Source organism: Amphiura filiformis, chromosome 11 (assembly GCF_039555335.1).
Source record: "Amphiura filiformis chromosome 11, Afil_fr2py, whole genome shotgun sequence".
NCBI classification, from domain to species: Eukaryota; Metazoa; Echinodermata; class Ophiuroidea; order Amphilepidida; family Amphiuridae; genus Amphiura; species Amphiura filiformis.
This window is the reverse complement of record NC_092638.1, coordinates 51,545,273-51,559,973: the sequence shown is the minus strand read 5'-3', so window position 1 is coordinate 51,559,973 and position 14,701 is coordinate 51,545,273. Positions and strand designations below refer to the sequence as shown.

At 38.2% G+C, this 14,701-nt stretch overlaps 1 protein-coding gene across 1 annotated transcript; it reads left to right on the top strand.

Moving 5' to 3' along the window:
• The first annotated feature begins 707 nt into the window (after nucleotides 1–707).
• On the top strand, nucleotides 708–8,883 carry LOC140163759 (uncharacterized). The gene is made up of 4 exons (XM_072187075.1): nucleotides 708–977; nucleotides 3,809–4,201; nucleotides 5,906–5,912; nucleotides 6,827–8,883. The coding sequence occupies exons 1-4, from the start codon at nucleotides 708–710 to the stop codon at nucleotides 7,216–7,218; spliced, it is 1,062 nt and encodes a 353-aa protein (XP_072043176.1). The 3' UTR covers nucleotides 7,219–8,883.
• Nucleotides 8,884–14,701: the final 5,818 nt, after the last annotated feature.

The window sequence follows — 14,701 nt, the reverse complement described above, 5'->3', positions numbered from 1 at the left end:
AAATTGTTCCTGGTTAAGGCATGCCATCTCTCTATTTTCTCCAACATGGGTCAATTCAATTTCAATTTCTTGCTTCATGACCTTCCATGGCTTACATTTTTATATCTTTGCATGTGTAATTTATATATTTATGTGTAATTTTGATATTGTGCAATATTTTATATGTATATGTGTCTTTTTGCTGGCAAATAAAATGATATGATATGATATATATTCAAAATTCAGTCAATTCGGTATGTCTGATGTGCTCTCATGTCCCACAAAATTGCCAGTGTGCAAACGTTGTTATCATATTCCTTAATTCCCTCAAAATAGTTCAATTCAGAAGGAAATACTCAGAACTTTCTGTATTCAGTATTCACCTGTGCAAACACTCAGAACGCAAAACTGATCACACTCTATTGTTACGCAAAGTCGTTTCAAAATACGTAAAAACGTCACTATCAGAGCCCTTAACCTCGGTACTAAATAAACACGGGACGATTGACGTTTTATTGACGATGACATAAAGTTCTATCTGAATAAGAACGTAAACATGGTAAACAGAGCAAGGACGACATCTACAAAGACTTTCCTATAATGAAATTCACCTGCACGTTGTACACCAGGAAACTTTCTCATCTTCTCTTATACAAGTATTTAGCTTGGCTTGGTTTGACCATATTCTAAATCATTGTACTAAGTATCTCATCATTTAAAAAAAAAACATGGCATCAAATAAATCATCGTACGCTGAAAATGAAAGCAAGGGCACATCATCGAATGATGAGAAGAAGAGGAAGAGTCTAGCCACAGCTTACATGGTATGGTTTCCTTTAGGCATATTTGGTCTTCACCGTATGTACTTGGACCACTGGTTTATGGGGTTTTTGTACATGTTTACTCTCGGTTATTGCGGAATTGGCTGGATTGTTGATGGCTTCTGCTTGCCAAATGTTGTTAAGGAAACCAATGCGTGGGCGGAGGAGGAGAGTCGAGTGCATCGGTGGCTATAATTATATAGGTGATGGAATGAAATAACGAATTTAGGGATATCTGATCTAATAAAAAGTAACATTTTGTGGAAAACAAATAAAATTAATTACTTATGGTCATGTTTTTTGAGATGGGACCCAATTATGTCACATCTTGCAATTTGTCCAAAATCAACTCCTTTTTTGAATTTCTGATTATTTAGAAAACATTGTCAGGATTGCAAATCTGTCAAGTTTTTACAGGTTGATTCCAATTAAACATGCCTAAAAAACACGATTTCTTTACCACTCCAATATTTCTACATAGTATATTAAATTGGAAAATGAACTTGATATTTGCAATGTACACAATGATATTAGTCCATTATATAGTTTATAGGCTACTGTATTTGTTAAGCCCGTTGTGTTATACTTTTTTTTTAAAGTCATATTTAAATTCTTTAAATTAATGTAAAATTTCCATAAGTGCCATTAATTGTAGCATTTGTAAGCAAATGCACTTAAAAGTATTGTGAATTTCCATTCAAGTTCCACCGCCAGGAACACGGATGTCCTCGATTTTACTTCTTACATATCCCCCTCATACCAATGATTCGGGCGAAGTTTAAAATGTAACCCCTTGATGACATTTGACCTCAGATGACTTCCCCCATTTCACTCTGTATGTTGCAAGCATGTGATTTGGAAAAGTTTTAGCTTTGAACATGTTGAACAGCGTTATCATCCATATGTAGTGGGTACTTTCGCTTCGGGGGCACTTCAATTTGAAAAGGATATAGGTGTAGGGCCGGCTGGCGCTTTCGCACTAAGGGGCATTCGGTGAGAGCAACATGTAAAAAATATGGGGTCATTGGGTGAGAGCATGATTTTTGGCATTCGGTGAGAGCAAAATGTAAGAAATGTGGGGTCATTGGGTGAGAACATGACCGTTTTTTTAAATGGAATCTTTGGGTGAGAACCAAAACAGCGACACAAAAACCTCGAAAATCGAATTTCTAGTTCTAAATGGCTTCAAATTTCTTTATTTTTTCAAGATAAGTAACAAAATCAGTGATAAATGAAAGTTGCTGTTGCAGATCAAATGGAAAAATAGGGGGTCTTCGGGTGACAGAGCGCGGAGCGAGCATGTGTTCGTAAAAATATGGGGTCTTTGGGTGACAGCGATGCTGAAAAGGGGTCTTAACAGCCCTACATACGCGTCACCTCCAAAGTTGAGTGCCCCCGGGGCGTACCGGTCAAAATTTCCGGGAGGAGCTGCAACTACATGATAATTCGATACCGTATGTTACCAAACTGCAATTATTTGGTTGGTTTGGGTCTAAAACAGGCCAAAAGGAAGATGGTCATACCAAATTGGTCAATTTTATCGCGAGAGTCAGGAGGACGGTTTTGACACATATCATAGAAACGGGAAGGCCCCTAAATCTGTTGTTATTTTCCGAAAGCCCAAAGCCATTACCCCTTACTTGAGTGTTATCAGTATTTGCAATGAACTGATGAAATGATAGATAACCAACATCTTTTTGCTTCATAACAATTTCAGAAACAAAGTAAGGGAGCAAATAACAAAAATATTTGAAAATCTTCAAAATTCGATGAACGGTGGGGACGATAGGTCTACATGTTATTTATTTTACTTGGCCTAAATCAATTATATATAGCTATCGTGAATTCGTGATGTTTAAAGGTGATATATTCATTGAGAATCAAAAACACGACCGTAAAATATCAAGGGAAATTCACAATAACATTATTTTGCATGCATCGATCCCCCGCATCGAGGCAAAGTCACCATCACTTGATGACACTAACAGCTTCATATGATCATGATTCATAAATCGATGTTTTAACTATTATATGTCCGATACGTACGTGCAAATCGTGCAAATGTAGCTTTTTGATACCCTACGTCACAGTGATCCAGGCACTCGTGACATGTGACACATTCTGATTCGCCTCGTAATTAGGGACGCACCATTTGATACTCAGGGGGGGGGTAGTTTTAATTTCATGCATTATACACAGTTAGGTGGGGAAGTTTTTTTTTTTTAGTGTTGGTGGGGAAAGTTTTTTTTTTTTGCTCATGTAGTGGGTGACCCCCACCCTGAGAATCTAATGGTGCGTCCCTTATGCGATACTTTTGGAAGAGGGTTGCCGGTTGCCCCAATCTCCTATTCGATGTAGGCCTACATGATGCAAGGGACATAATTTTGACATGCTTACATGGGGGGGGTGTCATGAAATGAAGATTCCTTTTCAAATACTATTGAATTAAATTTAATGTGGTTTTATTTGACATTACTGACAAAATTACAATTATTGTAGATTTTAAATAAATTAATATAGGCCTAGGCCTATTTTATTATTTTATTTTATTATTTATTAATATTATTTATGATCTATAGCGTTGTCTATACGGGACCAAATGTTGGATAAGGGACCCAGATAAAAAATAATGCCCTCTTATTTAATAATGAAATAATATTCAACATCAATTTTACCACTTCAAGAGGAAAAATCCGATGACAGGTTAAGTCTTTAGGACCTATGATACGGGTCATAATTCATACACTTGCATGTAGTATTGAACAGAACAATGTAGGCCTACCTTACTAAATAAATAAATAGATCCTATTATTTTATTTTTATTATTTATTATTATCATCTCATCATCTATAGCGTTGTCTTTTTAAAGACAGTGCTTGTTTTATTGTGACCTCGTTTATTAATAATCACGGGACGATTGACAATGAATAATTCATTGACGACGACGACGTCACTTCCCGCTGTTGAATACGATTACGTAAACAAGCAAGCGTGAGAAAAGCTTATAAATTACGGTCAGTGCATTGAGAAATTTATTCGTCTGCACGCGTAGCCTGGACCATCGGTTTGACCGTATTCTAAATTATCTCATCAATTTAAACAACATGGCATCAAATAAATCATCATCGTATGCTGAAAATGGAAACAGTGGCAAATGTGGCAATCAGTGTGAACAAAAGAATAAAAGTCTCGTCATGGCTTACATATTCTGGTTTCCTCTGGGCATTTTTGGTCTTCATCGTATGTACTTGGACCACTGGTTTATGGGGATTGTGTACATGTGTACGTTAGGTTATTTTGGAATCGGCTGGATTGTTGACGGCTTCTGTTTACCAAGTATTGTTAAGGAAACCAATGCGGGTCTGAGTACGAAGCACGTTGTAGCGGGTGTAGTGAAGCAGGCTTGAGATACCAGCCTATGTTACGTTCGCGTACACTCCGGGATGCATGGATACTCACTTTAAATCCATTAGGAATTATTGGTAAGTTGGGGACCGTTCAATATTTTACCAATGTCCCACATTTGTTTATTTGACACATAAGGGGGGATGCTGTTTCAAATGGAGAACATTCGAAAAACAACTGGAAATTTTTCGTCAATTTTATTTTCAAAACTCCCATTCCTCACCTGGTCAAATATTTCAAATTTAGGCCTAGGCGGCTAGGCCTACATGTAGCTAATTTCTATTTGTAAATTGTGTAACTGTAACATGTCCTATTTTTGATTGGTCTTAATTCACCATGGAATTATGGAAACTTTTGGACCTCGTATACTGCTAAATGTTTGGTCTTTTGATTTTTACAACAAGAATGAGCCCGGGGATGACATGCCTTTAAATTAATGCACAGGCCGCGGCCGCGGAAGCCTGATTTACCTTTTAGAAATTGCCGAGTAGGAGGGATTTCAATCAAATTATATAAAGATGCATTGCAATAGGCCTATATGGCTAATATGGGTGACGCGACGTCCATGGTTTCTGAGATTTTTGTCTCCATTAATGCGCGTGATATGAAGTATTCCATGTAACAGAGGGAGTAGGGGAAGGTGGGGCATAACGGAACACTTAACTTTGAGGATGCTCTGTGACGTCACCATAAGTAATATGACTGTAAAAATTATATGTTCAGTTGAAGTTTGTATTTACCTTTAATATACCATTAACCAATATAACTTGAATCTTACAATTTTTTCTAAAACTGAAGAAATATTTTCAACAAAAAAACCCGTTTTGCCCCACTATCGGGGCAAAACGGAACCCCCCTATGGGGCAAAACGGCACCCTGTGTGTAAACTTATATCAGTTGTTCCATCGGTAGGCCCTAGGCCTAGTTATATGTAGGCCTATATTCAGTTACAATATTAAGTGGGCCTACCATCTCTGTGGAGTGAGTGGTTAACTTCTTATAGGCCTAGTAGGCCTAGTAATATGTATGACCAATATTTGATCAGAAAGAAATATTCAGTAGGCCTACCATCTCTGTGGAGTAAGTGGTTAACTTTTAATCATTAATTCTATCTTTAGGTCTAGTTATATGTCTATGTTTCAGCGAAGTGTTTACCATGTTCGAGTAGGCCCCTAGATAACGCCTACATTTCCTTGAGTGAAGACAAGTTATGTCCAATTGGGGCAAAACGGAACCCATCTGTGGGACAAAACGCCTGGGGCAAAACGGAACCCTGTTCCGTTATGCCCCACACCTAGGGTTCCGTTTTGCCCCATACCCGATTTTTTAGAAATAGGTTGCATGCATAATACATCGTAGCATATAGGTCATGCACTTAATACAGCTCATGGCTAGTACCTTCGTGTTTACAATATACACAATTATTTGGGAATCCGATATTAATGAAGTAAAATTTCAGCGCATTAAACATCTACATATCTTACACCAGACGGGTAGTAATTTTTTGTTTCGATCTTGCTCGAATGTCAGTGGATTGTTTCAGATAAAATTTTTGTTGTAAATCCTCGTAGCCATACTTGTGTTCCTCAATATAATTTGCATAGACGGCAGTATTGCGAAGGCCTATTTTTCCAGGTGGTTCCGTTTTGCCCCGGGGGTCCGTTATGCCCCACCTTCCCCTATATTTGGTCACTGAAAAGATCAGAGGTGGAAAATCTAAGACCAATTGTGCCCAAATTAATACAAATCGATAGGTAAGGGTCCGATCGTTATCTACGGCAGGGGGTGGGGAATGGGTGTTTTGGCAAAAATATCGACACAAAATTTCGCGTTCCTCCCTATCTGAAATGGCAGGGATGTGCCTCGGCCATGTTAAAAGTAGGGGGCATTCAGGTCAAATGTACAATTACAAAACTGATATGTGGTCATTCAGTACACAACCTGAATAAAAATGGGGTCATTCGGTATGAAACTTTGAAAAAAGGATGGTCATTATGGGGTAACAAAAAGTAAAATGGGAGTCATTGAGGACAGGATTGCCAAAAGAGTATCATTAAGTACACATAAATAAGTGCCAAACTGCGTAAAAACAACTTGGCCTTGGAAATGTGAAAAATCTCATTATTTCTGGAGGAGAACACAAATACCACCTAAATTTGGGAATTAAAAGGGGGTCATTAGGTATAGCAGGAAATAGAAAAAGGGGGTCATTGAGTACATGAATTTTTTTAAGGGGGTCATTGGGTAACAGGTAGGACCATAACACAAAAAAGAGGGTCATTGGGTACAAGCCGGTTTGAAAAAGGGGGTCTATCCCGAGGCACATGATGCATATCTGTCATGGAAGTGCCCCCCGGGTTCCCCCCTCGCATCCGGTCAAAATGTTCGCGTTCCCCTTGTTTTCCCAATTTTCTCCATTTAAAATTTAACAAACCCCCTCCTTGTTCAACTAAAATTTCACTTTTCAGGTTGCCCCCTCAAGACCACAAAAAAATTACGTGTTCCCCCCTAAATTTACCCATTCCCCCTGCCATAAATAACGATCGCTCCCTAAGTGTGCCACAACAGATATATTGGAACACACAGAGTCTATCTAATGACCGCTATTTTGTTCATTGCAGGTATTCAACACCAGTACCTTGGTAGGCCTTGGTATCGCCTTGCTTACCAGTTAACCGCAGGTCTATTCCTAGTTGGTTGGGTATCAGACATCTTTCGCATGTCAACTCTTGTCAATCAAGCAAATGCAGAAATCGAGCTTCTCCGAAGTGGAACTTCAATGACAGAAATGAAACGTCAGGATATATGGGACTGCAAGACGATTGAGGCGTACATTTTTGGCATCCCCTGTGGCATTTTTGGCATGCATCATTTTTATCTTGGTCGGTATAAATATGGGTTCCTCTATTTATTTACCTTAGGGTTATGCTTCATCGGAGTGATAGTGGACGTAGTGCGCATGCCAACTCTTGTTGAGCGCGCAAATCAAGAACGCAAAGGCGCAGTTCAGTAAACGTAAAACGCTAAAAGCATGATCTTAAATTCTTAGCGTTCTCTCACGGCATTTTTGGTGCACATCATATTTATACCTGATCAGACGACCGTGCTCGGATAATATGGGATGATCTTCGGACTCAAAAATATGGACATCCTCACTCAAAACAGCATAGCCTACACAGCTATATACACTACTCAAAATATTTAAAGAATCAGAAATTGAAAATTCTGTCTTTCAGAATCATGGAGCTTCACTACATATAATGCAAAATGTTCTGTAACCTGAGCCCGGACCTGAGCATTAGTGAATGAAATTACACCTATAGACAGTGTTGATGTTGTTTTTTTAAATGCTAACAAATAAGTTAAGTGTGATCCTTTAATTTTTTGGAGCAGTGTAGAATTATATTTATTCCTCTATAAGGTATTCTGAACAATATTTTGTATATCCAAGCAAGGTCTAATAACGAACAACCGCAATATTGAAACTGTCTCACAAAACACAGTTTCCTCATCTGAACAGTGTGTGCAGCATAGTTTAACGAAAGTGGCGTAGAGTCATTTTCGCATGTCCATCAATTACCGAAAAACGGCCGACGCCCCTCAGTCAGATCCAATACCCCGATAAATCACGCTATTTACATTTATTCCGCCGTCATTAGAATATGTCGGAACCACGTTTGCTGCCTACAAATGGCGCATACATCAGTACAACGACTGTGACTACCCTAACAGCTTCCCATAGCACCTGTGTGGGTTGAGGCAAGCGAGGCAAAGCGCCTTGCCCAAGTGCGCATCACGGTGGTGGGCGGGGACTCGAACGTGGAGCAAGATCTCAGATTACGAGTATACCATCAGGGAGGGAGAGGGAGTCGAGTCTCGGCCGGGCATAACAACATGCGATATGGAATCTACAGAATATGTTACTATTATATTTTATATCATGGTGGACTTTAGCCTATATTTTGTATTGAACTCATATGGGCCTACATTTTCAATAGAGAATTTGTATAATTTTTAAGTATTTTATTTGTATAAAATGTGTTTGTTGTTAATATTTACTGACATTAATTTTTACGCAAAACATATACATTTGTATGGACATGCCTTGTCATATTTATATTGAGTAGTATATACAACCGCTATTCACTATACTCAAAATATTCAAAGGATCAGAAATTGACAGTTCTTTCTTTTCCTCTAATGAAGATGACTAAATTGTTTTTCAGTATCATGGAGCTTCATCACACAATGCAAATGTTCTCTAGCCTGAACATTAGTGATTGAGGTCTATTTGAATAACAATGTTGATATTGTTTTTGAAAAGTCTGATCCTTTCATTTTTGGAGTATAGTGTATTTATTCCACCAGTAGCGTACCGTGGCCGCTCCTTTCCCGGGGGGATGAAGAAAATTAAATTGTGCCGCCCTTTCCTCAACAGCCCGAAAAGGTTGACCCATTTTTTTTCGGTGGTTTGAAAAGGTGAAGAGCAAAAAAAAAAAAAGAAGAAGAAAAAAAAAAAAAAGATTTTAGGCGCAAGCGCCCTATAAGCAATGTATAGTACCGTTTTTTCAAAGTTTTTTTAATACTTTTTCAAATTTTTCCGCCCTTTATTCTTTACTAATTCTTTTTGCCGCCCCTTCTTCTTCCACCGCCCCTTGCCGCCCCTTCTTCTTCCACCGCCGCCGCCCCTTCTTCTTCCGCCGCCCCTCTTTTTGCCGCCCTTTTCTTCCGCCGCCCCTTCGTTTTGGCCGCCCCCTACTTTGACCCCAAAGCCCCCCCCCCCAAAAAAAAATGCGCGCATGTCCACTATATAAAGGTATCCTCTAATATTTTGTATTTATCTAAGAGGTCAAATATCAAAATTTTGAAACGGTCTCACAAAATAGTTTCCTCGTCCTTGATCTGAACTTCCGTTTTGGGAGAGTGTTTTGTGCAGTAGTTTAACGAAAGTGCATCGGTGGCGCAGAGTCATGTCGCATGCCCATAGAATAATTACCGAAAAAACGGCCGATGCCCCTCTGTCATACCCAGTCCCCCTACCCCCGATAAATCACGCTATACGCTACCACCAGGGAGGGAGAGGCCCGGGGAGAGGGAGGCGAGCCTCGACCGGGCACTGTATACAACATGCGATATGAATTTATACATCTGATAATTTTACTCTTTATATTTTAAGCTATTTTATCGCAATACACTATATGTAGCCTAATTTGTATTGAACTATACATGTATAATACATGTAAGCCTACATTTTCAATAGAGAATTTGTATATTTTATTTCTATAAAATGTGTTTGTTGCGCACAGGGTTCTATTCATCATGTTTACCCGGGCATGTTTAGGGCCTCCCGATCAAAATATTATAGTGCATAAATATTTCAAAAGAGGGTGTAGATTTGAATTGATGTGATGAGATTCATTTAAGAGGACACGTTAGGTCAGTGGTTACGGCTTTGGACTCGTAATCTGAGATCTTGCTCCACGTGCGTGGGTTCGAGTCCCCGCCCACCACCGTGATGCGCACTTGGGCAAGGCGCTTTGCCTCGCTTGCCTCAACCCACACAGGTGCTATGGGAAGCTGTTAGGGTAGTCACAGTCGTTGTACTGATGTATGCGCCATTTGTAGGCAGCAAACGTGGTTCCGACATATTCTAATGACGGCGGAATAAATGTAAAGCCCTTTGAGGCTATCTATAATTTATTATTTTTTATTTTATTTATTTAATATCTATGCTGATCGACACATCGATTTGAATTACTATGTCATGTATGGCACGAGAAGGCATTGAGACAAATAGCATGCATATGAAATCATGTTCCAAAGATTATAACGATCAATGTAAAGAACAGATTAACTTTGCCATTTTTGTCTCCTTATGCACAAGTGCGTATAATTATTTTCTTATGTTCTTATTAGGTATGAGGTAAATATTAAAATAATAAATAGTTATATTTAGGCTAAACCATCTAAAGTTGGTCGACGCAGCCAGATATTGATTTTGATTATCAAAATCAATATATTATTGACAAATAAAACTTTGATGTTTTACAAATTTTCATTCAACACAAATCATATACTTTAAAAACTTGCTTGCTTTATTGTTGTGAATAAGTTATGTGTACGTTGTTTCAGCCTCTTGTATACAACATAACTTTAGAACCACAGCACCTACAAACAGGGTTCGGTTTTTGCCGGCAAAAACTTGTTTTTGCCGTTGCCGGTGGCAAAAACTGGCAAAAACCTGTTTTTGCCAGTTTTTGCCTGGTTTAAACCGGCAAAAATGGCAAAAACTGGCAAAAACTCACATATAGTCACTCAAATATTAAAAAGTAAGACAGAAAGCTCATAAACAGTAGCACACAACTTTTAATGAATCATTCAACATATTTTTTGTCTCATCAAGTCCTTAAAATGAAAAAGTTTTGAATTTGATGTATGCCACATTTCGGTTAAATGCACTTGAGCAATAAAAATGCATGCCTTTAATTTCTTAATATGTTACTTATAATTACAAAATCTGGCCTTGTTACACTCAGAAAATTATTTTGGTAACTTAATAATTTGTTTTGAGATGAAAAAACTGAACTATTTATCACTTTTTTAGTTTTTGCCATTTTTGCCGGCAAAAACTGGCAAAAATTGTTTTTGCCAAGCGGTTAAAACCGTGGTTAAAACCGCGGTTTTTTCCACCTGCGGCAAAAACCTGCGAACCCTGCCTACAAAAGTATATCTGTGATATTTGAATTCTTCTACACATTCAATGCAATTTTTGCCAAAGCTCACTACCATTCGCAAGATACTGTGAACTACCAAATCGCACATCAAAAATTCATGGGTATGCTCCATCCCCCGGAACTTTTAGGTGGTGGGTCTTTGGTAGCTGACGGTGTACCGGAAAAGGGGGTCTGTTGGAGCTGCGTACCGGGCTTCGAACAAATAATATGGGGACTTTAGGAGCTGCAAACAGTCAAAATCAAGGATCTTTCTTGTCTTTTTGGTTGAAAATCGCCTGAAAAAAACCACCAGAAATATGAGAAATGAGCAATTTTTTGGGTCTTTTAGAGCTGAGGTTTCAAAATCAAGGGTCTTTCGGAGCTCTATTTTGGTCAAATATAGGGGGTCTTTCGGAGCTGCGAAATCCAAAAAGGAGGGTCTTTTCGGTGGAGCATGTTATACCCGTATGGTCATTTTGTGTTAAGTGCCCCCCCGGATCGCAACAGTCTAAAGTAGTTGCTATACCATGTATACCTTAAATGAAATCCTAGTACAAATCGTCTCCAATTTGTGTTCTCTTTAAACCAAGTAAAACAGCTTGTCAACTTTCAACATGGGAACACGTTATGTCACCGATAACAACATTTTGTACAAAGGTCAATCTGGTTTTCGTAAACAACACTCCACCTCTACAGCTCTCCTTAAAACGATTGATAAATGGAGTACAGGTATATAGATACGATAATTACGTTGGCACAGTCATTGTAGATTTAAGTAAAACCTTTGACATGGTAAAATCATAATCTGATTGTTCAAGATGCACGCATTGGGTGTTAAAGATAATGAAAGAAAATGGTTTGAAACATATCTCACCAAACGTACTAGCCTACCCAATATGTCTCTAATATTAAATAATAATTCCATTTCTGTACCTCGTGTTATATCATCAGGAGTTCCACAAGGCTCTATCCTTAGGCCACTTTCATTTCTTTTATTTATTAATGACATGCCAAATGATCTAAAACACCCATTTGTTGACACGTATGCCGACGATACCTTGCTTTATGTTTGCAGCAAAGATGTTAAGGGGGTAGGGCCTACTACACCCATTGCATTTTTTTTTTGCATTTTGTGAAGAAATGAGAAAAAAAATTAGACAAAGTGGTATGCAAAATGAAGAGGCAAATCTTCTCGTTCTATTGGTGGCATCGGTATCAATGTAGCTTACATGCTTCTAAAGGTAGAAGCCAAAAGGTGGTACATCACTGATGTTTTAAATTCACTTCATTTTGGAAAGCGGATTTCGTTAAAATTTTGGATACGTGTTGCTAACACATTAGGGAAATAATGTTGATATGTAAATGGGAATAAGTGGTTCCTGATTTCTTTTATGACTTCATGAACTTGGTGCTCCACAACTATCAAAAAACGGACTAGTTAAAATGCTTCTATTTTCAATGTTGAGCTATATTTTGTTATTTCACTGAAACTTAATTAAGCCATGCATATAGGTAACAGGTTACCACAACCACATTACAGCAATGTTGAAAAAGATTGTATTTCTTGTCACCTATACCACCATTAGGTAAATAAATAAATAAATAAATAAATAAATAAATAAATAAATAAATAAATAAATAAATAAATAAATAAATAAATAAATAAATAAATAAATAAATAAATAAATAAATAAATAAATAAATAAACAATTAATTAATTAAATTAAATAAATAAAAGTATTATTCGCCAAACACGACATCATGATTTTTAAACGAAATTCACAATAACATACTAGTATCGACGCAAAGTCACTTTCACCTGATGATATCTGTCATGAGCATACTTGATTAATCGATGTTTTAAAGCTTTTTTAGGCCGTATAAAATTAATGTTTTGGTTCTCGTCCCCTCCCTCATCAATTTCTGGGATTTGTCAGATTTTTTTTTATTTTTTAGATTTTTCAATTATTTCAGACTTTGGAATGATTTATGAATTTTTCATATATAAATAAGTTTATTAGAGAACAAGGATCACTTCCAAGTCTTTTTGTGGTACTCTAGGGGGTTTATCCATTAGAATCTAACATATGAAAAAAAAAAAGTGCCTCGTCGTTTCTTCGAGCACTGTTGGAAAAGACCGAAAACTACTGACAATGCTGATTTTACATTGGGGAAAAAAAAAAAAAAAAAAACACCTCCCTCCCTCATCAATTCATGAAAATCCTCTGGACGAGAACCAAAATATTAATTTTATACGGCCTTAAGTAGAAATATTTTGTCCGATACACGTGCAAATGTAAGCCTCTATATTTAGATAACCGTACGTCACAGTGATCCAGGCACTCGTGACATGTGACACATTCTGATTCCGAGACTATAATGGATACGTATAATAACAGCGTTAACCAATCGCCTCGAAATAATTATGTGACACTTTTGCCACTGAGAGGGCCGCCCAACTCCCAAAAGATGTATATTATAGGTCTACATCATGTATGGAGAAATAATAATTTGACATGCTGAAATAGTGGGTAAATGTGACTAATGGTCAAAAAATGTAATTTTTTGGTCAAAATATTATTTTCTGGTCAAAAATATGATATTGTCCCAATATTGTTTTTGATTTGTGGTCAAAAACCGAGGTTAAAAATTGTTGAGAAAACTTGTCAAAATCGCTTACCTCCTTTTTGGCAGCGCCAACCCCCCCTTTGACGCGCCAAAATCTTTGCCCCCCCCTTACACACTACGATTTTGGGGAACCCGAATTTAAAACCTTAAATTGCCTTTATCATATAAATTATGCGAGCGCAGCGAGCAAGAAATTTTGCATATTTGAACGCCAGTTTTCCTAATGTTTTCCTACACCTTTGTTTTGGGCATTATATATCATTCCAAAAATCGCTCGGCCCCCCTTTCGACCTGCCAAAATCGCTTGACCCCATTTGCCAAAAAATGTTTGCCCCCCCCCTTTATTGCCTGCCAAAAAATCGTATCCCCCATACTTCACCACCGGTGCTACACATACATAGGCATAATTATTGCACAAATGGTCTTATCATAATTATAATGCGAGTGCAGCGAACATGAAGTTTTGCATATTTGAACGTGTAATGTTCCTAATGTTTTCCCATACGATGCCCAAAATATCTGTGCCAAAGATTGCTCCCCCCTTTTCGACCTGCCAAAAATTGTTTGACCCCCCCCCCCCTTCGGCCTGCCAAAAATGCCCCTACCTTTTTACTTGCCAACCCACCGGCGTGTCCAGGATCTTTTCCTGCGGGGGGCTAAGCCCCTTTTCAGATTTATGCGGGGGCTTTATGGCTAAAATCGCCAAAAAACGGCTGATTTTACATGATTTTTAACAAAGTGCGGGGGGCTTCAGCACCCAAAGCTCCCCCCTGGACACGCTACTGCAACCCCCCCCCCTATAATTCACCACCCCGGGGGTACACATAAATTGTTGCACGGATTTGCACCACCCCTCACAGGCCGCAAGAAACGTTCTACTTTAATAATAATCGCAACGTCCGCCTGTATTAAGGGGTGGGCAAACATGTTTTGGCCGAGGAGCAATTTGGGGCACACCGTTTGGAAAATTACGTTACCCCGGGGTTCACGCAGAAGTTACCGAATTAATATATATCCATTCTAAACACCGTAATCAATCATATGACTTTTCGTGACCTTGATTAAATGACGTCATTACCTGCTCATGAATACGATAGTAAACAAAGGGCTTTCTCTATTCAATATCACATGATAGGGCGATTCGTAGTGCTTATA

Bases quoted from the DNA above. Each gene is read 5' to 3' on its own strand.
- LOC140163759 (XM_072187075.1), top strand. From the start codon at position 708: ATGGCATCAAATAAATCATCGTACGCTGAAAATGAAAGCAAGGGCACA. The intron at 978-3,808 runs GTGCATCGGTGG...AAAAGCTTATAA, and splicing joins GGGCGGAGGAGGAGAGTCGA to ATTACGGTCAGTGCATTGAG.